A 27,241-nucleotide genomic window follows, 5' to 3' on the forward strand; every position below is an offset into this window, starting at 1 on the left:
GGCCTGCATTGCCCACAAGGAGATCTCTGAAGCATCCCTGAGCTTGAGTACCATGTGAGAACTGGGGTTCTAGGCAAAAGCTTATAAAATAATGAAGAAAAATGGTCTAGATGCTGTTGAAAAATAAATGTTGAGGTTCTGAGCTGGCCAGATAGAGCAGGGGGGAATTGGCGGGTAGAAGTTGGGGATGATGTGCTAGACTTCTAAGTGACATGGAGGAAAAGCAGACAGGGGTACAGGGACCATCCTGCAAAGCCTCACTCAGACCCTATCCTCACAGGAAAAGGATGTGAGTCCAGACAGGAACCTGCTGGGCAGAGTGCAGGAGGCTGGCCTGTGGCTAGATGCACTGACAAGAACCAGCGGCAACTCTACCCAGTCCACGCCCTCACCAGCCGCTTCTGTGGCCGACTTCTTCCTCGCCCTGACCATCTGCAACTCCGTCATGGTCTCCACTGCCACCGAGCCCCGGCACAGGGTTAGTGGTACTATAGGACACTTTTCCATCTGGATCCCCACTTTCTCATTTCATATCAGGCAGAAACCAGTTCTGTGGGCTGTGGGCAGGGGGTTCAGGTTCTGTTTCCTGAGCTCATGGGGTGCTGGGAACTCAGGGCCAGCCCTCTGTCCACGGATCCCACCATCCAGCTTCACTTTGCCCATTGGAGTTTTGCAATGGTGAGTGGGGCATAGTTGGATTCACACAGGGCAGAAGGTGTCTGAGCAGAAGGTGGTCACACCTTCTTGAAGCAAATCTCTGCTTTGATGCTTTTCTATGGAGGTCAGGAGGCAATTAACCCCTGTGGGAAGCCCTACTACTGTGGAAAGAATCATACAGTGAACTACTTTGCAGCCTTGGTGATAAGATTGATCTTCAGTTACCCATAAATTTTCACACTGTTCCCACCTGACTAAAAAATCCTCAGGATGTGAAAGAGGTCCCTTCAGTCCCCAAGCCAGATCTGAGGTAACTGTAGGTTCCAAACACTCTTTCAGGATGTCTGCAGGGTAGCTTTGAATGTAGGGTGTTTGAGGGAAGTAGAGCCTCTGGAAAGGACTCCAGTCTCAGGATCAGGGAGAGCAACATGGAGTGCCAGCCCTAATTTTGTGAGTGTCAATTCTGTGCCTAAGTTTCCTCCTCAGAATGGAGAGATAGCAATCGATGGCATCCCCTCATATCCATGAGGTGCTGAACTGGAGTTCAGGGAACATACATTCTTGCAGTCCCTTTGTTTATCCCTGTCCATATTCACATTGAGGTGTAGAGGGAAGAAGATAAAGGTGAGCACTTTGACTGGAGCAACAGCTTAGTGGGTAGGGTGTTTGCCTTGCAAGTGGTTGGCCCAGGTTTAATTCCCAGTATCCCAGATGGTTCCCCAAGCCTATAAAGAGTAATTTCTGAGCACAGAGCCTTGAGTAACCCCTAAGCACTTCCCCCAGGTGTAGTCCAAAAAAAATTGAAAAGATGAGGACTCAAAGGAAATTTCTAGTTAACCTCCCTTATGCTACCAAATAGACCAAGGCTCACAGAGGGAGGGGGCAGTGGTGGGAAGCGATATTCCTGCCCTCCCAGTATGAAGCTCATTGCCACCTTCTGCAGTTTCCAGCCATACATATAATATGATGCATACCTGGGGCCTACAGCAGAGTGACCTACTTCTCCTGCCCACAGATCACTGCCCCGCCCTCCTCCTCTGCCCTGGGCACATCGCTGGAGAAGATCCAGCAGCTCTTCCAGAAGCTGAAGCTCCCGAGCCTCAGTCAGTCTCTCTCATCAGCATCAGACACAGACCTGGAGGACAGCCTGGGCACATCCTCTCATGCCCCCAGCTCGGATAATGGAGAAGATGCATCTGGGGGCACCAGAAACTGCAGCCGCAATAGCCCCTGGGAGCCGGGTGAGGGTGATGGCAGGGGCTCAGAGTCCCCTGAGCTCTGCTATGAGGCCGAGAGCCCTGATGAGGCAGCACTGGTGCATGCGGCCCATGCCTACAACTTCACCCTGCTGGCTCGCACACCCCAGAGCGTCACCGTACGCCTGCCCCACGGTGCCTGCCTCACCTTTCCTGTGCTCTGCACCCTGGCCTTCAACTCCGTCCGGAAGAGGATGTCGGTGGTCGTGCGGCACCCACTCACTGGTGAGATTGTGGTCTATACCAAGGGTGCTGATTCAGTCATCATGGACTTGCTGGAGGACCCAACCTGTGGTGAGTCCTGAGTGGGCACTGCAGAGGTTGGAGATCTAGGATCAGTGTCACAGAGCCCAGCAGAGCCACCTATTACCCAGGCCTTATGGGCCAGGGATTCTTCCCATATAGATGCCAAGGGGGTCTATTCATAATTTTTGAAGTTTTCGGTTTATTTTCCATAAAGGTTGAACCACATAACATTCATATGATCCCAAAATACCACTTCTTGACATCCCCAAAACAAAAATATTAATTCAAATGCATATTGCATAGCTATGTTTATTGCTACACTTCATACAGTAGCCATGATATGAATGAAACTATAGATGAAAGAATCAAGAATTTGGGCTCAATATACACTAGAATACTATACAGTTCTAAGAAGGGACAATATGCCATTTTAGCAACATGGATCATGCTGAGTGAAGTCAGTCATAGGGAAAGGAATAGATCAAGAATGATCTCTCATATGTTGAACTTAGAGACACAGTGAGAGAGCAACAAAGCTCCAAAGACAACATGACAAAAGAACTTATTCATACAACTAATTTGGGGAGGAGGAATGCTAGGTACTTGGGATGAAGAGACGTACACCAGAAAAAGGTATGGTCTTGTGTTGATTTAATATAAAATATAATGTCTAATGTCCACGTGTCTGGGTGAGGCCTTTCTCAGGATAGCATGGCCCAGCACGTTTAATCCCTTTAGAGGACAGGTCTAAAGATGCAGGGTACTGGCAGTGGAGAATTAATTTATAAGCAGTCAAAATTTCATCGAGTCAGCCAGCTTTATTCCAAGGCCCTATCTGCCATATACTTTTCCTCACATGGCTTCTATGCTTAGCTTATTCCAAGCAGCTTCCTCTCTGCTGCTTCTCCTTTGGCTCTCTGCCTCTTTCTGCTCTCTCTTCCCCCCAGCCAGACTCTTCCTTTTCTTTCTTCAAAATATCCTGCCCCACCCAGATGTGGGCAGATCTGATTCTTCAGGTGGAATTAACATCAACAGAAGCCCAGGCAAGGGTCTTGAAGGAAGGTATATCCCACAGTCTTGTAATTATGTCCATAAGAAACCATTGTTAATACGATTGTAAGACAAAAAAAAAAGATGTTGAGGGTCAGAGACAGAGACAGAGACAAGTTTATAAGTGTATATACATGTGCATACCTATGTATGATCTCAGGAGAGAAAATGTTTGCCTTACAGAGTTGGACTCTGAAATGGAAAAGAAAGTGTGGAAAGTTCGAGCCCAGACGCAGAAGCACCTAGACCTCTATGCCAGGCATGGCCTTCGGACCCTGTGCATCGCCAAAAAGGTCAGAGCAGCCCTCAGCTGGCAGCTCAGTGGTCTCCCCTCCCCAGCACTCCAGCTGTTTCCTGGAAGAACCTGACTGATGCTTAGCTTCTATTTCCCAAACCCATAGTTCTGACTCTCACCAATACTCAGAGTCCTAATCATCTGAGTAGCACATCTGATGGCTGACCAGTACAATGGTCTCTCCCTGCTTCCCACAAAGCAGCTCATAGGTAGCCCAAACTTCACAGGCCCTTCATCGAGTCACAATCTTCCCTCTGGGCTGCCTTCTGCTTGGCATGACTTGCAGAGTTGATGTGGGGGATTTATGTCCACAGTCTACATCCAGTGGTGCCCAATGTGGTAATAGCAGTTCATAGTATATTCTGTCATGGGTTTGCATGTGTCTCTGAGTGCAGATCAAGTTCTTATCTCTAGAAGAAGTTGCAGACAAAGGTTAAGGTGGAAACAAAGTGATAGTTCAGCAAGTAAGATGCTTCCCTTGTACGCAGCCCACCTGGGTTCAATCCCCAGCATCCCACATGGTACCCCCAAACACTACCAGAAGTGATTCCTGAGTGCAAAGCCAGGAGTAACCCCTGAACACCGCCAGACCTCCCCCCAAACAAAACAAAGATAAAGGTTAAGGTAATTGACTTGCATGTGACTGACCTGGGTTCTAACCCCTGGCACTGCATAGGTTCTAACCCCTGAGCCCTGCCTGAAGGATCCCTAAAAATAGAGCCAGAATTTAGCCCTGAGAAGTGATCTAAGTCCTCCCCACCCGGTCAAGAAAAAAATTGTAGTTTTCTGTAGTGACAAAAGCTAATCACGCTTCTTGTAGAAACCATCTCATATGTAATATATGCAGGGGTTGAATTTGTACAATGTCATCATGAAATACTTTACCAGTTGATTTTTTAAAATTGGGTTTTCTAGGGGCCAGAGCAGTAGTACAGTGGGAAGGACATTTGCCTTACATGAGGCCAACCCAGGTTCAATCCCCAGTATCCCACATGGTCTCCTGAGCCTGTCAGGTATGACTCCTGAACACAAAGCCAGGAGTAACCCCTGTAGGGTATGGCCAAAATAAATTGAGCTTTCTGGTTTCTCTTGACAATGGAAAGGGCCCACCAAGCTCAAGTCTGTGCCCTTGAGTGGCCACTTATACCTTGGACAAGTGATGCATCTGCCCGTGGACAGGAGACCACAGTCCCCACCATACCCTGTTGTCACCATACATCTTTCTGAGATAGACCCTAGGGGGTGAGGGTTGATGACTGCCCAGATGTCCCTGTCCATAGGTGCTGAGTGAAGAAGCTTTCCAGCAATGGGCCAGTTTACGGCAGGAGGCTGAGGCATCCCTGGATGGCCAGGATGAACTGCTGCTGCAGACAGCCCAACACCTGGAAAACCAGCTCACCTTAGTTGGTAAAAGCAAGTGGGGCACTTGGGCAGTATCCTCATGGGAACCTGAAATTCTTAGCCTTGTTTCTGACTCATCTGCAAGGAGGCCTCCCTGGGGGCCTATGTGGATAGTTGGCACAAGAGATTCTGCTGGCACCCTGCCCTGTATCGCAAGCTGCTCCCTGAGGCTACCTCAAGCTGCAGCTAGGAGTGGGGCAGGGCTTCCCCTCCATTTGTTCGCATGTATCCTGGCACATGCCATGTGCCAAGTGCAAGAATCAGGCTAAAGGCCAGGCAGTGGTAACACTAAGGTCACAGTGGGTCATCCACAGCTCTCTGCCTACAGACTGAGGTGCCACTGGGCTGGGGCTAAGGGGTTTAGGAAGGAGAGTATTGCCTGAAAGAACATCCAGAGAAGTGAGGGGCTGGACCATGTATAAACTTGCGGTCCCTATGACTGTACCCTGCAGTGGGCATGGCAAAGGGTGAGGCAGGCAAACCAGGACATCGCACCACTTAGCTACAGGGAATGGCCCTGAGAAACCGGTCATCAGGTGGCCTGCTGTGTTGTATGATCATTGCCGAGTGCAATGACACTGGACAGATCCAGCCCAGGGAGACCTTTCCTAGTCATCATTGGCTTGGAGCTCTGGGGCAATGTAGCAGCACCTCTTTGATGGGAAATAGGAACTATGGGTCTTTCACTCCAGGAGCCACTGGGATCGAAGACCGCCTGCAGGAGGGGGTCCCAGACACCATCACAGCTCTACGGGAGGCAGGGATCCAGCTCTGGGTGCTGACAGGAGACAAGCAGGAGACAGCTGTCAACATCGCCCATGCCTGCCGACTGCTGGGCCAGGCCGACACTGTCTACTCCATCAACACCGAGAACCAGGTCAGTTCTCTTCTCCCTCTTTCTCTTCATGCTCCTCTTTCTCTGCTGTCTTTGCTCCTCTCCCTTCTTTCTCATTGTTTCACTTCTATCCTTATCCTTTCTCCTTCTGAAACTTTTCTTGCTTCCTCCTCTCCTTCCTATACTCCTTCCCTACTTTCCCTCTTCTTTTACTCTAGTCCTTCTCCCTTTATCTTCCTTATCCTTCTTTTGCCTCTCCTCTCCCTTGCCTCTTTCTTCCTTTGTTCCTTAACTTCTTTATCTTCTTTTCCCTATTTCTCTGCCTTAACTTTCTCCTCTATCTCTTCCTCTTCATCTTCCACTTCTTCTTTCTTCTCTGGCTCCTTCTCTTTTCTCCTGCTTCCCCTCTTTCTCCTTTATTTCTCCTCTATTTTTTACCTCTTCTATATCACCTCCTTCTACCTCTAGCTCCTCCATCTCTACTTCTTTCTTCTCCTATTCCCTTTTTACCTTCGTATCCTTCACCATCTTCTTCTTTCTTCTTTGTCCTCCCCTCCTACCTCTTTTTTTGTTTTGTTTTTGTTTGTTGTTTTTTGGGGGGGTTGGGTCACACCTGGCAGCGCTCAGGGGTTACTCTAGGCTCTACACTCAGAAATCACTCCTGGCAGGCTCAGGGGATCATATGGGATATCAGGAATCAAACCACCATTCTTCTGCATGCAAGGCAAACACTCTACTTCCATGCTATTTCTCCAGCCTCACTCCTACCTTTTTACTCCCTAATTCCTTTTTTCTTTCTCCTTTTTCTTCCACTCCACATCCTCTCCTTTTCCTCAACATCCTTCACTTCTAAAACTTCCTTGTCCTCTTCTACTCTCACAATATCCTCTTTATTCTCCTCTCTTCTAATTTTTTCTCTTTCTGCTTTCTTAATCCTTTTCTTTATGCTCTTTTGCCACCTCTTTCTCTACCTCTTTCTGCTCCTTACTTATTCTCCTCCTCGCACTTCCCTACTTATCCTCCTCCTTCTACATCCACTCTTCTGTTCCTCCTCTTCTTCTTTTATTTTTTTTTTGTTTGTTTTTTTTTGGGGGGGCCACACCTGTTTGATGCTCAGGGGTTACTCCTGGCTAAGCGCTCAGAAATTGCCCCTGGCTTGGGGGGACCATACGGGACGCCGGGGGATCAAACCGCAGTCCTTCCTTGCTAGCGCTTAAAGGCAGACACCTTACCTCTAGCGCCACTTCACCAGCCCCCCTCCACTTCTTCTTATCCTTATCTACTCCTTCAAATTTTTCTCCATCACCTCTCTGCTTCTTATTTCTCTTCCTCTACCTTCACCTACTCCTCTTTCACTTCCTTATTCCCCTTTTCTTCTAATCCTCCTTCTATTCTTACTCTTTCTTTCTTCCTCCTACCATCCTTCTCCTCTTCTCTTCTTTGTGTTCCTCCTCTCCTTATTCTGTATCTCCTTTCTTTTTATCCTTTCCACCCTTCATCCTTTACCTCCTCCTTCACCTTTTTGTTCTTCTCAGATCCCTTCTCTTTCTCCATCTTAATTTCCCCTTTTCTTCTCATTCTCTCCACTTTTTCTCCTACTGCTCCTCCAACTCCCCCTTCTTTTTTTATTCTTCTCTTCTCCTTTTCATTATACTAATCCTCTTCCTCCTTACTTCTTCCTCTATCTTTCCTTTGCTCTTCCTCTCCTACTTTCCCCTTCCATCCCTTCTTTATTCTGCTTATATTTCTCCTTCTACTTCTCCATTTTCTTTGATTCTTCCTCCTTTTTTTGTTTTTGTTTTTGTTTTTGGGCCACACCCGGTAACGCTCAGGGGTTACTCCTGGCAATGCGCTCAGAAGTTGCTCTCCTGGCTTGGGGAACCATATGGGACGCCGGGGGATCGAACCGCGGTCCATCCAAGGCTAGCGCAGGCAAGGCAGGCACCTTACCTCTAGCGCCACCGCCCGGCCCCTCTTCCTCCTTCTTGTACTTATTGCTCTCCTTCTTTCTCTGCCTTCTGATTATTCTGCTTATCTTCTTTCTTCTATCTCTCCTCCTTTGTTGCTGTCTTTTCTTTTCTCTTCTTATCCCTCTAGCTCCACATCTTCCTTCTCCTCCACCTTCAGATCCCCTGTTTAACCTCCTCTTCCTTCTCCATTTCTCCTCTTACTGTCTCCTTTTCTTCTTACTTCTCTTCCTTTTCTTCCTCAGGCTCTTCCTACCCCTGCTCATTCTCCTACACTCTTTATCCTCCAACTTAACCTACTCCTCTACCTCATTCTCTACTTTCTCTTTAATCCCTTTGTGCCTACTTCTCCATCTTTTCTGTCTTCCTTTATCTCTTCCAACCTCTCCTCCTTTTTTTGCTTCCCTATTTTCTTCCTCTTCCTTCTACTTCCCACTTCTTTCTTTTTCACCCTTAGCTCTCCTCCTCCATCTTTCCTTCTTCATCTTTCTTCTTTCTCCTATACCACATCCTTCTCCATCTTCTTCACTCTTTCTCTTCCTTTGTGTCCTTTTCATTCTACTTATAACCCTTTCTTCTCTCCCTTCTGCCCTTTCTTTTCTTCTCCTATGCCTCCTCATTCTCCTCCACTTTCTCCTTAGTTCCTCCTCTTCCTCTCCAGTTCTCTCTTCAGATCCCTTCTCCTCTTCTGTTGCAATTCAGCCCCTGATGAGGTTGACTGATGGGGGGATGAAGGATGAAGCCTTTCTCCTCCAGCTCAGACCACATATCTGTAACCCTGTTCAGCTGGCGGTTCTGAGGTGAATGCGGCGGGAAGAAAGCCAACAGGCAGTCAGGCTTCCAAAAAAACCAGCTCTTTATTCTGTGAAGAGGCCAAAGCCAAAAGGCCTAAGAATAGGCCCCAGGAAAAAAAAGCCTCTCGCCTTACACAGACTTTTGCTTTTATCCCCAGAATCAGGTACCACCCAATGGTGGGAGCAGAATCAGGTACCACCCTAAGGTGGGAACAGAATGCCAGGTCACCCCCTAGGGTAGGGCACAATCACCGATCAGGATAGGGTCAGTAACATAATAATCCCATTAAAATGTTTACATACACAACACTCTTCCACTTCATCTCCTTCTCTCTTTTCCTTGTCTAGTTCCTGCTTCTCTCTATTCCATTTTCTACCTCATCTTCCAACTTCTCCTGTTCTCTTCCGCTTCTTCTCTACCCTCTTCTACTCATCATTGTCTTTTCCTCATCCTTCCCGTCCTCTTACTTCTGTTCCTCTTTTTCCTCTTTCCACCTTTCTTCTCATTCTGTTCCTTCTCCACTTTTGCTTTCCTATCTTTTTCATTCACTTTTCCTCTTCCTCTTTCTCCTTCGCCTAGTCCTCCTCCTTTTTTCTTCTCTGCATTGTTCTTTTCTTTCTTCTTTCCTTTCTGCCTCTTGCTCCTCTTCTCCTTCTCTTCCTCCCCTTTGTCAGCCTCCTCCCCCTCACTGCTTCCTATCTTCCTCCTAATTTTTCTCCATTTTTCTCCTTATACTTCTTTTTGTCCTGCATTATCTTCCTCTTCCCATTGCCATCCCCCCATACCATATTCTGCTCCTTTGTCTCTTCCATTCTTCCTTCTGTTACTCCTCCGTATTTACCTTCTTTGTCCTACTACACTCTACCTCCATTGGAACTGCAATTTAGAGCTTTACACTCTCAACTAAGTGGTGTTTACCAAAGCAAAAGTGGAATTAAGGCTGTATATTTAGAATCCACATCTGATTTTATCTTTAATAAAATTAAAAGTACAAGAGCAGAACTGATCAAAGGTGATGACTTCACTGTTTCAAAGTAACTGTGAGGGGGGTGTAAATAATAACAGCATGTTTCCCATGTCTGTAAACATTGGCATCTGTGGTCACTCGAAGCCAGATCCCCATTTGAGCTGTGTCTCCCTGCTCTTACTACCTTGGGAACAGATTTGCAAAGAGTTCAGTTTCCATTTCCTCACCTCTGATGGTGCTGACCTCCACATACCTACCATACCAGAAAGATTGAGCAGCCTATCCTGAGGTCATTGTCCACTTCTCACACTTTCCAGAGAAGCCGCTACCTTGCTGCCTCCACTTCCACTTCCAGTCCAGCAGAGCTAACAAAATGCTCTTGGCTGTTCTGACCCTCATAGGAGACCTGCGAGTCCGTCCTGGACTGTGCGCTGGAGGAGGTGCAGCAGTGCTATGGACCACAGAGACCAGATCGCAAACTCCATGGGGCCCAGCTGCGGAGCCCGGTGGCACTGCCTGAGGTGGGGCTCGTTGTCGATGGAAGGACACTGCAGGCTGTCTTCCAGGGAAAGCTGGAGGAGAAGTTTCTGGAGCTGGCTCAATACTGCCGCTCTGTGCTCTGCTGCCGCTCCACGCCACTCCAGAAGAGCATGATCGTGAAGCTGGTGCGGAGCAAGCTGCGGGTCATGACCCTGTCCATAGGTGTGTGTCCTTGGAGGGAGGGAACACAATGAGAGTTGAGACGTAGCAATGTAGAGAACTGGTGGGTGAACCTGCATGTTCATCAGGATCCAGACATGCAGAAAGAGCACAAGCATCCCTCAGCCACTTTCCCTCCAACCTCATGGTCCTCTACTCTGCAAGCCTTCACTGTCCCGTTGAATAGAGTCAGTGGCTCACTGCATTTGCTCATGTTTACACACAAAGTATATACCCAAGAGACTGCTGGTTGGTCGGTCAATGTGGAATTTAAATCACAATCTAGGGAGAAAAATAAAAAGGTGGCCTAAGCACGGCTACTTTACAAAATCTTCATTATCTGGTCTAGCTTTCTCTTTGTAGACTCCTTATCCTTTATGAGATTCACTCCTCTTACTTCTAGATTCTGCAAGACTCTATATACAACCTTCCTCGATCTAGCTCCACTCTGCCCAACCTCACCATACAGTACAAAACCCCTTCTTATAGAAACAGTTCTCCAGTTCTTCCCACAGCTATCAAGACCAAGAGGTCTAGCAGACATTGTTCCTTTCTTGGTCTTCAAAGGAAAAACAACTTTGATTTGGGGCTGCGGGGAGGGAAAGAATGCAAGAAGCAGCCCCTTAGTGACTGCACACCCTGCTTTTATTCCCTGTATCTCTCTCTTCAAACTTTAGACACACACAAAGCAACAGTCCAGAACTTGGGCAAAAGACAGGCTCCCCTCCCACAGCCACAGAAACAAAGCCAGCAAGAAAAAGGTCCCTTGACTCTTCTACTCCTTTGCAAACAAAGGAGGTTAGTGGGTACAGTGGTTCTGCTGGGGTGGGGGGAATTCGAATTAGACAATGGGGTAGAGGAGGATAGTCATTGTAGGAATAATGGCTATTTTAAGATAAATGGTTAAGATCAGTAAGCTTTGTTGCCAAATCATTAGGGGAAGAAAATTCTCTCCTCTGCTATCATCTTCTCTATGATGCCTAATACAGATTTAATTGTAGATTCTTTATGAGGCCCTACTGAACATCAGGATAGAGCCCTGAGAGAGAGAGAAAAGGCAATGCAGTCTGCCAGCCAGGGCTGCAGGCTGACTCCAGCTCAGTGTGCGTGCAGTTCTTGAGGGATGCAAGGAATGATTTTCCTCCTTTAATAAATGTAAAATGTGTCAGAGACAATTTTCCTCTCAGGAAGAACAGTTGTTCTGCTTGGCTTCTTGGCCCACACATTCTAAAATATTTACTATCTTGTCCTCTACTAAGAGTTTGCCCAGCAGCAGGAAGAGCCAAGCTTGTGCAGGGGTCCTGTAGTAGAATGGTGGGTGCCAAGCTACAGGAGGGCCTTTTGTCTGGGAATGAACCAGCCTCTGCTTTCCATATTGGTAAAAAGAGAGAAAGCTTCCAGTCACTGAGAGACAGATGAACACTGCACGTATGTCTGTGTACTAACCTCTCATTTTCTGGAATGACACAGTTCCTTGAATGGGGACTCAGAGAGTCTGATGTACCTCAGTCAACCCCACCTTCCCATCTTCAAAAAGTACTGAATGCTGACACATGGCAATCTGAATGTCATCTTTTTAAACAGGCCTGGGAGTTCTAAGTGGCACTGAGCTCAGGAAGGCCTATGTTTTGGGCCCATATGTGTCTTACTTTCTTACATGCATGCCCTGTCACATTATGAGCTGGTCTTTTCTGTAAACCATAAAGCACTACCTGAATGACTTTTTCCACCTCTAGCACTGTGCCCAGAAAAAGACCCACAAAATTTGCTGAGTGATTTTCTTATGCAGAAAAGAAAGACACTCGCTTGGACCTCATTGGAGCAATGTTCAAAGGACCCTGCTCAGAGTCTGGGATGCTTGGGGCTGGGACCAGGACAAAAGACATTCATGTCTGCTCTTCTTTCAGGTGATGGAGCCAATGATGTGAGCATGATCCAAGCAGCTGACGTTGGTGTGGGGATTTCAGGACAGGAAGGCATGCAGGTAGTGTTGACTGGACTTTTATTATGCTTAGTGGGAGCCAAAGGGACAGTACAGGCAGTCTGGTTTTGTACAGACCAGATTTTGTACAAGATTCCATCCCCCAGTGCACAAACAAAACTATGGAGAGAAAGAACAAAATGGCAGTGGCCTTGAAGAGATACCTGCTTTCTCAGATAGTCCCTGCCTCTACAGGGCCGTGGTACCTCCCTTAAGCAGTAACCCCTCTGAATGCAATCACAGCCCTGTTTCAATTAGTTCAGGTCCTGAGGTGAGACTGACTCATGGCTCGCTGATATTCAAAGCCCAGAAATGTGAGCTGATATACCACTCCTAGTGATATACCCTAGGTACACAAAAACACAATAGAAAATACCTTCTGCATACGATATTCATTGCAGCGCTATTTACAATAGCCAGAATCCGGAAAAACCCAGATGTCCTTCAACAGATGAATGGCTAAAGAAACTGTGGTACATATATACAACGTAATATTATGCAGCCATCAGGAGAGATGTAGTCATGAAATTTTCCTATACATGGATGTACGTGGAATCTATTATGCTGAGTAAAATAAGTCAGAAGGAGAGAGATAGACACAGAATAGTGACACTCATCTATGGGATTTAATAAAAATAAAAACATTACTGTAATAATACACAGAGACAATAGAGAAGGTCCGAGCCACAGTATGAAGCTTAACACAAAGAAAGATGAGTTCAGTTAGAGAAATAACTGCACTGACAACTATCAGGACAATGGTAATGAGTGAGAGAAAATAGAATGCCTGTCTTGAATACAGGCAGGGGTTGCAGGAGGAGAGAGATGGAGGCATTGGTGGTGGGAATATTGCACTGGTGAAGGGGGGTGTCCTTTTATATAACTGAACCCCAACTACAATCATGTTTGTAATCATGGTGTTTAAATAGGTATTAATCAATTAAAAATAAATATTTTTTTTAAAAATGTGAGCTGAGGTGTATCCCAGGGACAAGAATGCTTGGTGGTTCTAACAATCCAAGTGGACTGGGAAGTGGTTACAGAATACAAGCGAGGTCAGATGAAACAGCTGCCCCTTCCAGCCTGGCCACCCAGGGACAGGGTGGGGTGGGGCAGGAGTTCTGCAGAGCCTCTCCACTTTAGAACAGCTCTATCTTAAAGCTGACTTCTTGGTTCTCACCCACAGGCCGTCATGTCCAGTGACTTTGCCATCTCCCGCTTCTGCCACCTCAAGAAGCTGCTGCTGGTGCATGGGCACTGGTGTTACTCACGCTTGGCCAGGATGGTGGTGTACTACCTGTACAAGAACGTGGTGAGGACCCTGCTACTATACCTCTTCCTGAATTTATCCACCCCCATGCTTCTGATAAGATAGGACTCAAATCACTCTGAATGAGAAGAGCCCCACTTCCTACACACCGAAGCCCCTGGGGTTAAATACTGCAAGCAGGGACTCTAGGTCTCTATCATGGCTCATATATTTGGGTAACAACTTTATTTCAACATCTGTCATATGGTCCAGTGTTCACATTCCCAGTTGATGGGCTATGAGTATTAAGTAACACCTTAACTATAAAATAGCTGACTTTATATTCAATATATGATATACTGAAAAAGATGAATATATAATCAGCCTTTTCTTTTATATCATTGTTGCTGCCACAGCCCCATGAATGCTTTATTTTCTGGTTGGAAACAAGGAGGGTTTTAAAGAAGAAAGGAGTTTAGCAAATAAGTGAGCTTGTGTTGCTTTGGCTTTATCTAAAAATATGACCAAATAAAGCCATCCTAAATGGAGAGCTGTGCCTTAAACACAGAGGGCTATAAGTTAGAAGCAGGAGATCTGGGGTTGTTCAGTTTGTTCTCTAAGAGACGTTCTCCATATCTCTGAGTCTGTCTTCAGTAGCACCCACAACTCTTTCTGGACATTCAATTCTTGTCAAGAGGCCTTTGTGTCAGCTTTAAAAAGTACATGGTTCTACACCTTCCCATGAAGGCAGTTCCTGACAATTCTAGTCTTCAGGCACACTCCAAGGAAATAGTAAGATCTCAGAAATCCTTGATTAATAATGAGTTTAGGAAAGAGTTGGGCCTCTGGGATGAAAAGGACAGGAGCCCATCATTGTCTAGTAGATGGACCCTTGAATAAGCTCCAAACAGATCCTGTTCCTGTTTGCATAAACTACTCATGGAGTATTAAGAATAGTGCCCCGGGAGAGAAACCCATTAGCCAAAGGGCAGCTGCAAAATGGCATTTTCCCATTTCTGGCCCAGATCCACCTGGTTCCCAGACCAGGAATGAGCCTTTCTGGGCAATGTCAGATGTGTTTGTAAATGCACAAGACAAAAGCTGCCAGAACTGCCATCTACAGGATGGGGCTATGATCTCATTATTCTGTGAACCTCACTTTGAGCTGGAAAGACTATTTATTTGGAATTCAAAATGCCCCTGGCTTTTCCTTTTGCTTTTCTATCCCCAAAGAAGCTTCTCTCTGGAGTAAGCTCAGGTGCTGGTTGTATACCCATCTGAGGCAGGGAAGAATTCACAACCAACATCAGACTGACTTCTACTCCAGTCCACAGTGTTTCTACTATGATACTGAGGCCATGTTACCTCTTGGGAGCAATTAGAGGGTGGGGAGTTGGACTTTCATGCCCCAATACTGATTCCTGATTCCTGCTCACAAACCTGCCTCCTCAGTGATGCCACCAAATTGGAGGTGAAGGAGGAAGGAAAATGTCCCCAAATCAAGAGTTATGGTCGTAGGACCCCTGTGATTGGCTCCATGAGTTCCACTTCAATGAGCAGCTCTTTGGGTCATGGCAGTTGGGATTACACAAACATCACTGCAGCAAACGGGTTCAGGAACAAGTCGCTTGTGGGTGTGAGAAGGTTGTCTTGGACACCAGGCAAAGCCAGATGTCGGTGTCCCTCCCACACCACCCCCTTGTGTAGGGCTGAACTCACCTGCTCGAGGCAGCTGCTACTTTGTCTCAATTGGTCTCCTTACATAGTTGCACAGCATCACCAAGTTGCTAGGTGCTGCTGAATGGTTTTTCAGGACAGCCAAGTGCCCAAAGATAGGACAGCAGGGGTGGTGAAAGAAGAGGCTGACAAATAGCTACTGTGAGGCAGGAGTGCCACTTGCCCTGTACCTCAGCCTGTCTTCCTCTCACCACACTGTGTGTAGGCAAGAGACCCTATTCCATGTCAAAGATGGTGTTCAGTGGTCAGGCAATTTGTCCAAGGTCATAAAGCTGGAAAGTGACAGAAATGCGAGCCCCCCACACCTGTGATGAGAATCCTCTAGGATGTTCTAGGATGTACATCTGAGCTCTTCTCCCAACGCTACCCCCCAACCCTCCATGGCTTTCCCAGGGTCAGGGGAGACCACCCCCTAATGGCTGCTCTCCACCTGCAGTGCTATGTCAATCTGCTCTTCTGGTACCAGTTCTTCTGTGGCTTCTCTGGTACCACCATGATTGATTACTGGCAGATGATCTTCTTCAATCTCTTCTTCACCTCTCTGCCACCTCTCCTCTTTGGGATCCTCGATAAGGATGTCTCAGAGACCACGCTACTGGCCATGCCTGAACTCTACAAGAGTGGCCAGGACTCAGAGGTGAGACCTATACCTATCACCCTTCCCGGAATATCTGGTTCTCCTCCATCTGGTGATATCCCCTCTGTCAATTAAATCTGGGCCCAGACATTCTACTTCCAGGCCTCCAAGCACCCCATCAATACTTCAGGGGGGCTAATATGTCTCTCCAGGTCTCCAACAGAACCTAGGCTCCCTTTCAATTACCATTAGAAAACTTCAAGTACCCTGCACGATGGTACCACTTGCTTGGACTAAAGCCCAGGTCACCTTTAGCACCCCCAATGCCTGGAGAAGGCAGGTGGGGATTCGTCTATTTTATGTATTTTGGGGTCATACTCAGCAATGCTCTGGACCATCTGGAATGCTAAGAATCAAATCCAGGTCAGCCAAACCTAGATTAGCAAATTCCCTATCCACTGTTCTATCACTCGTTTTTTTTTTTGTTTGTTTGTTTGTTTTGTTTTGTTAATGTTTTGCTTTACTTCATCTACTTTAAAGGTTTTTGAGGTCAGGTAGTGGCTTTCACAGATCCCACCATTGGTGGAACATCTCTGAGGGGGCTGTCTCCCCACTTCCTTGCACTCAACCTTGCAATTGAAGCTGTGTGCCCAGCTCTAATGGGGTCAACCAACTGTTGGTTCTTTCTTGGCAGAGCTATAATCTATTGACCTTTGGGGTGTCCATGGCAGATGCCTTCTACCAGAGCCTCATCTGCTTCTTTATCCCTTATCTGGTAAGTCTGTCTGGCCTGTTCTGACCAAGTTCTGACCTGTTCTAAAAAATCCTGTGGTTAGTTTTAGTTTTTGCCACATCAGAGCAGAGGGAACTTGGAGGTTTGAAGAATCAAAATGCTTTAAGCAAACATGGCCTTGCCTGCCAGCTTCTGAGAAACTAGAATCTGTCCCTCCATAATGCCATCTTCCCCATCAATACCCACTTGGGGCTACCAGGAGGGGATACAGGCTTAACTGTTCCCCAACACTACCCTACATCCTACACCCAGTCTACATATGCTCAAGCTTTGAGACCCGTACCACCACTGATGCCCACTGAGATCTGAGCCTCCACAGTTGAGGTGAAGAAATACAGTTTGAAAAGAGAGCAATGGCACCAGTTTCATCTCCAGGTTTCCCCCAGATGGAAGAGTGAGGCCAGGGGAGGAAGGGAGAGAGAAAAAGAGGGAGAAAGGTAAAGGGGGGAGGTATAGCAGGTGGATGTTGGCTCTCCCTAGCCTCTAGGCCATGTATTTTTACATGAGGGTGGTGCTAAAGGGTGAAAGATAAGGGGGTTAGGGCATATCCCCTGGTTTGAAGTCTGTCAGACCACAGTATCGCCCCCTCCACCACTTGCACTGAATATCAAAGAGGGACTCCAGGCATCCTTAGCACCTTGGAGCTGGATATGGGCAATGACAAAACCAAAAAAGTGGTGAGAATGGCAGGTATTTTGTGTTCTGCTTGCATTTTTGGGCTCAGACACCACTGCCTGCTCAGGCATCTCCTGCTGCCCTCTGCTCTTTACAAGAGACTTGATTCCTCTTACTGTGAGTTCAGCTCACAATCTAGAGTGATGAGTTTAGTTAGAGAAATAACTACATTTTGAACTTTCCTAATAATGAGAATGTAGAGTACAGGCGGGGGTCAGGTGGGGAGGAGGGAGACTTGGGACATTGGTGATGGGAATGTTGCACTGGTGATGGGTGGTGTTCTTTACATGACTAAAACCCAAACACAATCATGTATGTAATTAAGATGTTTAAATAAAAAAAAGAAAAAAAATAAAGTACTGAATGAAAAAAAAATAAAAATAAAAAAATAAAGGACCTTATACCAGACATGGTAGGAACAGATGGCAAGAGGCTTATGGGTGCCCTTAAGTGTCTGTTCATTCATTTCCCATAAACTGAGAGGCTACTGTGGGTGTCTCTTGTCACTCGTCACCTGGGCAGCTTCTCCCTGGAATCACCCAGAAGGCTATGAGTCCCTGGGTAACCCTGACAGTGCTCTTGGCTCCTCGGCAGACTTACAAGGACTCGGATGTGGATGTCTTCACTTTTGGAATGCCCATCAACACCATATCCCTCACCACTATTCTCCTGCACCAGGCCATGGAAATGAAGACCTGGGTGAGTGCCCTGAGACACTGGCATCTGGGCTGGGCCCATACTGGATCTATTATAAACCTGCCCCACATCTTAATACCTGCTGAGCTCTGCTTTCCAGGGAAGTCGGGGTGAGGGGCTCATGAGAAGCTTCCCATTCCCTGTTCCCAAGAGACATGAGAAAGTAGCTTTCAAGTAGGTACATCCCAAAACCTATTCAAATTTTAGTTTTATACATAAAAAGATCAAGGAATAAGCCCAGGTATGGTCCAAAATCAGTAACAAAAGCAACTCCAACTTTTCTCTAAATTTTAGGAGAAAATAGGCTGGACTCCTATTTCTAGGTCTTTGTTTGTTTGTTAATGTACTATCTCATTTAATCTGGCAGGGTACTTGATTAGAGGATGTAGAAAAAAGCAAAGACAAATATGACATAGTGTTATAATCAATAAAGCTTGGTTGCCTTGTTTGCCAATGCCTATAGATGGTTCAGATTTATGTCGATATATATATATATATATATATATATATATATATATATATATATATATATATATATATATATATATATATATATATCAGACTTACTGCCTGTACTGCTTAAAATACCTCATGATAACTCAACTAACCTGGAATATTTCTGAACACAATCTCTGTTGGATAAGACCTGCTAACCCATGAGATGCCTTTTTCACCCTCCCACAGTCCCACCTTGGTATTATGCAACCTCATTTGCATTCAAAGTAAACAGCAAGTCTAGAGATCTGTTTCTCCAGACAGACTTGCTTGGATGAGAAGTCGGGTCTGTGCACCTCTAGAGTCATACAAATGCCCTTTTTCCCTTGAAATGAATGGAGTCAGGGGAGTATGTGTGGTGTCAAATGCTGTGTGGGTTCTCATTCCCCAGCAGTGCAGTTTGAGAAAGGTAGCTGCTGGTTGTATTTGTTTCCCTTCAAAATCAAGGCTGGTGTTGCCTTCAGCTCCTGAGAACATGACAAGCTGCCAGGAAAGTAAGAGAAACAAGCTACAGCAAGTCTGTTTTCTCTCCAGACCCAAATGAAACCCTAACAGAGACCACAGTTCAAAAACCAGACCCCAGGGGCCAGGGATGTATTTCAGAAAAAGGAAAGGACTTGCCTGCCCAAGTCCTGTACTATGTTCTAAACCACCATCAGGCCCCCACCCCCACCCCCCAAATAAAACTATACTCCCAAAGAGATGGTCCAGGAAAAGCACATGAGATCAGCCTTTATGGGATAGAGATGTAGGATAGGGGTTTAATAAGGTACTTACCTTGCATGTTGTTAATCCTCAGCACTTAATATAGGCCTCTGAACATTTTTAGGAGGGTGGGGTTGAGTCACATCTGCATTACTCAAAATTACTCCTGATTCTGCATTCAGCTACTCAAAGAATTATGAGATGCTAGGGGTAGAGCCTGGGTTGGACACATGTAAGACAAGTGCCCTATCCACTGTATTATCTCTCCAGCCTCTCTTGAACACATTCAGGTGTGACCCAAATGCACAAAATAAGGACTCCAAAGTAGACCTGCCTGTATCCCCTTCCCAGCAGGACAGTGGGGACTGGTTCTACTGTGCTCTCTAAGGAAGCAGCCCGGGTCTATGTCTTAGAGTGAGCCAGGTTGACAGTGCCCATGGACACTACAAATACACACACTTTCTCTGTGGATAACAGTACCTGTATCCAAGCCTCAGCTTGGATGAGAATCAAGCCTAGCTAACACTTTAAAGACAATCAATAGCTCCCATGAAAAAAGAATCAAGTTTAAAATTCCATTAGTTCAGAAGACATGTCACCCTTTGTTCTGTGCAAAAACCAAGATTGCTATATACAGATGACTGGTTGTTACAACCAGGACTAGACAGTACGCATCCCGGGACCAACAACAACAACAACAACAACAACAAAAAGCTCTAACCTAGCTTTTGGTCTACAATCTGTTCAACAAACAAGATCTCCAATTCCAGAGGTCTGACTGAGACAACCGCAACTGAACCGGTCTTCCAGAAACATAACGAAAGACTCTGTCCCAGGCTCCATCCTATGAGCAACATAATGATCAAGAACACCACTACAGAAGATGGATTAAAATGACACTGAAAAAGCAGAACTGCTAGAACCACAAAGAAAGCCTTCATCATAAGCTCCATTCCTTGAGCTGCACAGTCACCAAGATCTCTAGATACAGAGGACTGATTTTACCATCCATGATGAAGCAGAAGTCTTCCATACACCACAAAAGCACCGAGGGGAGAGTAAATGATCATGCAAGGAGTCTATAGTTAATCCCATGACAGTATACTTCAGGGGGGGAAAAATCCTGTATTTCCTAGGCCAAGGGAATTTCCTCTACAATATCCCCAATAATTACTGTGCCTATGCAGGGGGAAAAAAGAAAAAAAGCACAAAATAATCATTTTTCACATATATATTGATTGATTGATTGATTTTTTTGACGTCTTTATTTTGGCATATATATTGAAGTTGATGTCTCCTTTTTTATTTTATATTATTTTATCTTATCTTTCTCTTTTTTTTTTTTTTTGCATTCCAGCATGATTTGAATTCAGAACCGAGACTATTGTGTGGTGCTTCTCTTTATTGCTGTAGGGCTCACTGGATATTTAATTTGACATTTATTTTTGTATTGTTATGGTGTTTCAATTACCTTTTTCATGTCCTCTCTCAAACTGAGGCTGATAGCCATTAGAAGGACTCCGCCCATTTTTTTGCTTAATCTTTACCCCATTCTATTGCCTTTCTCTCCCTCAAACAAAACCACATAACTCGATTTATCTAGCTTAGCCTCTCAAATAGAGGGAGAAACAAGGGAGGGCACCAGGACCAAACAGATGTATGATCACTGATAGTAAGCTAGACAAAGAGGGGACCACCTACTCTAGCAGCCTGGGGGGTGATGGTGGGGATATGTGTTGCAGAAAGGGAATGGGGAAGGGGAGAGGACAAATTTGGTGGTGGGTATTTCCCTGATTCAATGTCAATATGTACCTAAAATACTAATGTGAAAGATATGTAAGCCACTATGATCAAAATAAAAATTTAAAAATTCCATTAGTGAGAATTAATAAAAAGAAATGCTAGAGCCATAAAGAGAATAGCTGATTAGGTTCTTGATTTTCACATAATACATTTGAATTCAATTTCTGGAAACTCCTGGTGTGTTCCCTCTGCCCCCCTCAATAGATTATCAGCTAAGTTGTAAAGAAGCTATGTTTAGTACTTAAGTAAATAATAATTTTAAATGTCTACAGAAATTGGCAAATTCCAACCTCGTATGTTTGGAAGGGAAAAGGTAAAACTTTTTAAAGTGCACTAACTGTAAGTTAAATGACAATGTCTTTAACAGCACACTAGACATAACTAATCTGTTGCATTGATCAAGAATATAAAACCATAAAATAATACTTGGGAAAAGAAGATGGGAGGCATCAACTTCCCCAAGTTTAAACTGTACTATAAAGGAATAATCATTAAAATAGCATGGTATTGGAATAAAGACAGACCCTCAGATCAATGGAATAGATTTAATATTATGAGAATGACCCACAGGTATATGGTCAATTAATCCTCAATAAAGGGACAAAAAATATAAAGTGGCCCAAGGAAAGCATCTTTAACAAGTAGTACTGGGAAAAATAGTCAACTACATGTAAAAAAATGACATGAGCTCAGATTTCTTATTAATGCCATGCACAAATTAAAATCAAAATGGATTAAATATCTTAATATCAGAACTAAAACCATAGGTGCATAAAGGAAAATGTAGGCATCTTCAAGAAAGAAACATCACTTTCCAAACAAATGGAAACAGAGATAAACAAATGGGACTATATTACACTGAGAAGCTTCTGCACTTCAAAGGAAATAATAACTGGGATACAAAGGCCACCCAAAGAATGAGAGAGACTACTCACTCAATACCCACCAAATAAGGGGCTAATATCTAAGATATACAAAGTACTGATAGAACTTAACAGGAAAAAAGGGACTGAAGCAGTGGCGCAAGCCATAAGGCGTCTGCCTTGTGTGCGCTAGCCTAGGACGGACCACTTTTCGATCTCCCAGCATCCCATATGGTCCCCCAAGCCAGGAGCGATTTCTGAGTGCATAGCAAGGAGTAACCCCTGAGCATCACTGGGTGTGACCCAAAAATTAAGAAAGAAAGAAAGAAAGAAAGAAAAGAAAGAAAGAAAGAAAGAAAGAAAGAAAGAAAGAAAGAAAGAAAGAAAGAAAGAAAGAAAGAAAGAAAGAAAGAAAGAAAGAAAGAAAGAAAGAAAGAAAGAAAGAAAAGAAAGATAGAAAAGGAAGAATGAAAAGAGAGAAAGAAACAAAGAAACAAAGGAAGAAAGAAAGAAAGAAAGAAAGAAAGAGGGAGGGAGGGAGGGGAGGGAGGGAGGGAGGGGAGGGAGGGAGGGAGGGGAGGGAGGGGAGGGGAGGGAGAGGAGAGAGAGAGAGAGAGAGAGAGAGAGAGAGAGAGAGAGAAGAAAGAAAGAGAAAAAAGAAAGAGAAAAAAGAAAGAAAGAAAGAAAGAAAGAAAGAAAGAAAGAAAGAAAGAAAGAAAGAAAGAAAGAAAGAAAGAAAGAAAGAAATGAAAGAGAGAAAGAAAGAAAGAAAGAAAGAAAGAAAGAAAGAAAGAAAGAAAGAAAGAAAGAAAGAAAGAAAGAAAGAAAGAAAGAAAGAAAGAAAGAAAGAAAGAAAGAAAAGAAAACAAACATCTAACTCCATCAAAAAAAATGGGAGAAGAGGGACCGGAATGATGGCACACAGTAGGGCATTTGCCTTGCACGTGGCTGACCCAGGACAGACCTGGGTTCAATACCCGGTGTTCCATATGGTCCCCCAAGCCAGGAGCGATTTCTAAGCGCATAGCCAGGTGTAACCCCTGAGCATCACAGGGTGTGACTCCCCAAAAAAATAGGGAGAAGAAATAAACAAACACTTCCTCAAAGAAGAAAAACAAATGGCCAAAAGACACATGAAAAAAAAGTGCTCTACATCACTAATCATCAGGGAGGTGCAAATCAAAACAACAATGAGGTACCATCTTATGCCACAGAGACTGATACACATCACAATAAAACAAGAACAATCAGAGCTGATGGGGATCAGTGCTGGAGGAGAGAAAGGAACTCTCATTCATTGCTGGTGGGAATACTGTCTAGTCCAGTCTTTCTAAAAAACAATATGGAAATTCCTAAAAAATGGAAATTGAGCTCCCATATTATCCAAATATATCCCTATATAATATATATATATATATATGCACACACACCTGGGATATATAGGGTTATACCCTAGGAACACAAAAATACAAAAATGTCTTCTGCATGCTATGTTTATCGCAGCTCTTTTTTTTAATAAAAACTTTTTTTATTTTTTATTGTAAGAATTTATTCAAGAGACAAAATTGATTAACATAATGAGGTAAACTAACATAATATAATATAGTGACATAACATAACATATAATATAATTGATATAATAATAATACATGTAAGTCAAAGAAAGTTTCTGATTAAAAACACAACTTTTTTTTTCATAATGGCTTACATATCTTTCACAGTAGTATTTTAAGTACATATTAACATTGAATCAGGGAAATACCCATCACCAAATACGTCCTCCCCCCATTCCAGTTCCCTTTCTACAACCCATATACCCCACCATCACCCCCCAGGCTGCTAGAGTAGGTGGACCCCTCTTTCTCTGGCTTACTACTAGTGATCTCATATCTGTTTGGTCCTGGAACCCTCCCTTGTTTCCCCCTCTATTTAAGAGGCAGAGCTAGATAAATCGAGGTATGTGGTTTTGTTTGAAGGAAAGAAAAGCAATAGATTGGGGTACAAAATAAGAGGAAAAAAAAAGAAGTCAAAAGTCAAACACGCTGAAAATGGGTGGAGTCCCTCTAGAGGCTTCCTACCTCAATTTGAGAGAGGATGTGAAAAAGGTAATTGAAACACCACAACAATACAGAAAGAAATATCGAATTAAATAACCAGTGAGCACTACAGCAATAAAGACAGGCACCACACAATAGTTTCGGTTCTGAAATCAAATCATGCTCGAGTGCAAAAAGAAAGAGAAAGACAAGACAAAATAAAATAAAATAATATTGGAGACATCAACCTTAATCTCCACACCAAAATTAAGATGTCAAAAAAAATCGATCAATCGATAAATAAACATGTGGAAAAATGATTGTTTTGTACTTTTTTTTTTCCTTTTCTTTTTCCCCCTGCATAGGCACAGTAACTATGGAGATATTGTAGAGGGAACTCCCTTGACCTAGGAGATACAGGGTTTCTCCACTGCTGAAGTATACTGTCATGAGATTAACTCTAGACTCCTTGCATGATCATTTACTCTCCCCTTGTTGCTTTCGTGGTATGTGGAAGACTTCTGCTTTGTCTTGGATGGTAAAATCAGATCTCTGTATCTAGAGATCTTGGTGACTGTGCAGCTCAGGGAATGGAGCTTATGAAGCCTTTCTTTGTGGTTCTAACAGTTATGCTTCTTCAGTTTCATTTTAATCCATCTTCTGTAGTTGGAGTTCTTGGTCGTTATGTTGCTCCTAGAATGGAGCCTGGGATAAAGTCTTTCATTATGTTTCCGGAAGACCCGTTCAGTTGCGGTTGTCTTAGTCAGACTTCTGGAATTGGAGCTCTTGTTTGTTGAATAGATCGTAGACCAAAAGCTAGGCTAGAGAAAAGAAAACAGACTCCTGACAAAAACTAAGAATATATATGTTCACACATATCTAAAGGAAAAAAAGTTTCTTTTAAAAAAAAAAGATTAACTCTTTTCCTTCCTGGGAGCCGGGAGTCTCTAGCAGCATGGGGTTCAGCAGGCCTCCGCCATGCCAGAGGTGGTCTTAACCAGGCCTGGGGGGGCTGGGTGCAGGACTTGGGTGACCCCAGCACTCCTCTACCACCTTGCTTCAGATCTCCAGGGCTTTCCCAGGCCACAAGCCTGGGTAAGCCAGCGAGGTGGGTCCTTTGGCGGAGCTTGAAGGTACCCTAGGCTTTCCCCCATTATCCACTCAGCTCCTTAGGGAGGGGCTGGATGGGGGTCCTAAACTTCCCGCCTCCCAGCTTCTTGAAGGATCTCTAGCAGCATGGGGTTCGGCAGGCCTCCGCCATGCCAGAGGCCTTCTTAACCAGGCCTGGGGCGGTGCGGGACTTGGGTAACCCCAGCAACCCTCTACCGCCTTGCTCCAGATCTCCAGGGCTTCCCCGGGCCACATGCCTGGGCATCCAGAGAGTTGGGTCCCTTGGCAGAGCTTGAAGGTACCCTAGGCTTTCCCCCATTTGGCTCCTTAAGGAGGGTCTGGGTGGGGCTCTGAACTTCCGGCCTCCCAGCTTCTTGATGCAGTCACTGGTAATATCTTTTCAGTCTATATTTTCAAAATCGCATGGGGGCTAGCGCCCCCGCACGCACCAGATACATTAATAGTACTCACTATCATTGAATTGTTTTTATGTATGCAGAATGTCCATTTTGTACTCTGCCCTTTTGCACACCCCTACAAAAGATCATTTTTCTCTTTAAATCTCTTAACCCCTATCATCATTACTCCTCATTTACCCTTTTTAACTTAAGTACTGTAGAGTCCTAAGTCACAGACTAAAGTGGTGCCCTGGAGTTAACATCCACCCAACTATTCCAAAAGACATAGAAAGGACATATATGTCTTTTCAACATTTTATGTGTGTTTTCTTGACAGCTATAACTTTTGCTGAATATTCTCTTATACAGTGGCGATCCCCCCCTTTTTTATCTTCTCTTTGTGAATTCTTCAATATGGAATTTGGTGTGAAAGAATCCCTCAGTTTAATGCTTATGTTTGAACCAAGTCATGGGTATTGTTGGACGTGTTCTTACGCCCCCATATACTCTGATAATGCCACGTGGCTTTATTTGTTGTTTGCATAGGCACACTAAAACGGGAAAATACTATACATACAAATAAGTTCTTATCTAATAGAGATGGGAACACGCAAATCTTGTAGTGCAACGGAACCTTACACCCTGAACATTGACATAAAGACCTGGCACAGGCCTCAGAAGAATGGGCATTCTCCATTCACCCCTGATCTAGAGAAGACATCTAAGAAACATCCAAGGTTGTCTATAACATCACCTGAAGGCAATCCTCTACCAGGGAAGACCCTACCGCTGCTCTGACATCGACCTACTCAAAAAAGACTTCCTTTAACACTGAGAAGACGTAACAACAACAATGACCTGCTTACTGGACAGGGCTTTCTGTATTGCCCCTTAATTGTGAGGTGAAACTAGTGGATACTCCACACCAGCCTGACTTCAATGTAGGAAGTGCAGATTCCAGGATCTTTAATACAGAAACCTGATGCCAACAATAGGACTGCATGAAAAATGAAACTGTATTGGCACTACAGACAATGACTTGGATTGAATAAACTAGTTTGCCTGGAGCCTAGAGTTGGTCTTATGCCAGGAAACTTCAGGGGTAGAGGTCTCCTTGTATTTAGACCAAGGCTTTTCCTTTCCATGTCCCCCATATTTTGGTGGGCCTATGCAAACAATATTTGCCACTCTAACACCGTTTTTACTGTGCCCTTTTGACTAACCCTTAAAAAAAAACTCTTAAACTTTTTATGTTAACTTAAACTAATATGTATGCACATGAAAATATTAAAAAATACTATGCCTTCAATGTTTAAGGAGTCACATAAATTCCAGGGCTTTAGGTTGCTTTGTGTACTCCTAAGAAATGTTATAATGGGGCCCGGAGAGATAGCACAGCGGCGTTTGCTTTGCAAGCAGCCGATCCAGGACCAAAGGTGGTTGGTTCGAATCCCGGTGTCCCATATGGTCCCCCGTGCCTCCCAGGAGCTATTTCTGAGAAGACAGCCAGGAGTAACCCCTGAGCAACGCCGGGTGTGGCCCAAAAACAAAAAAAAAAAAAAGAAATCTTATAATGTACTACAATCTGGGGACTTGTGGACAAAGTAATTGTACATGGGTTCTGCCTTATTTTTCTTAATGTTCTTTGACTGTAAGTTCAATATTTAGGCGTCAGCAAGGGGATTTCTTCTGAGATCTCTTTATGGGCGATTGTCCTTTCACTGTAACTTTACCTTGTCCTCTTTGCATCATTTTTCTCATAATTAAAAATAAAAAATAAAAAAGATAAATAAAAACGTAATTAAAGGGATAAAGTGGGGCCAGGAGAGATAGCATGGAGACCAGGCGTCTGTCCTTCCTGTAAAAGGATGGTGGCTCAGAACCCAGCATCCCATATGGTCCCCCGTGTCCACCAGGGACGTTCTCCAAGCATAGAGTCAGGAGCACCCTCTGAG

General features: G+C 44.6%; 2 protein-coding genes across 3 annotated transcripts in view; one reads left to right on the plus strand and one right to left on the minus strand.

Moving 5' to 3' along the window:
- The window catches only part of GABRA1 (gamma-aminobutyric acid type A receptor subunit alpha1), a 1,147,113-nt gene that overhangs the window by 844,784 nt on the left and 275,088 nt on the right, over positions 1-27,241 (minus strand). The gene's annotated exons all lie outside the window — the stretch shown is intronic.
- ATP10B (ATPase phospholipid transporting 10B (putative)) overlaps positions 1-27,241 on the plus strand; it is a 69,808-nt gene that overhangs the window by 26,500 nt on the left and 16,067 nt on the right. For both annotated transcript variants that reach the window (XM_049776039.1, XM_049776038.1), the window contains exons 10-20: positions 281-478; positions 1,673-2,207; positions 3,393-3,502; positions 4,785-4,911; positions 5,598-5,782; positions 9,871-10,171; positions 12,076-12,152; positions 13,336-13,461; positions 15,572-15,772; positions 16,407-16,487; positions 17,775-17,879. In XM_049776039.1, coding sequence (XP_049631996.1) covers positions 281-478; positions 1,673-2,207; positions 3,393-3,502; positions 4,785-4,911; positions 5,598-5,782; positions 9,871-10,171; positions 12,076-12,152; positions 13,336-13,461; positions 15,572-15,772; positions 16,407-16,487; positions 17,775-17,879 — 2,046 coding nt within the window. The remainder of the gene's footprint in view (positions 1-280; positions 479-1,672; positions 2,208-3,392; positions 3,503-4,784; positions 4,912-5,597; positions 5,783-9,870; positions 10,172-12,075; positions 12,153-13,335; positions 13,462-15,571; positions 15,773-16,406; positions 16,488-17,774; positions 17,880-27,241) is intronic.

The sequence above is a fragment of the Suncus etruscus genome, chromosome 6 (assembly GCF_024139225.1).
Source record: "Suncus etruscus isolate mSunEtr1 chromosome 6, mSunEtr1.pri.cur, whole genome shotgun sequence".
In the NCBI taxonomy this organism is placed as follows: Eukaryota; Metazoa; Chordata; class Mammalia; order Eulipotyphla; family Soricidae; genus Suncus; species Suncus etruscus.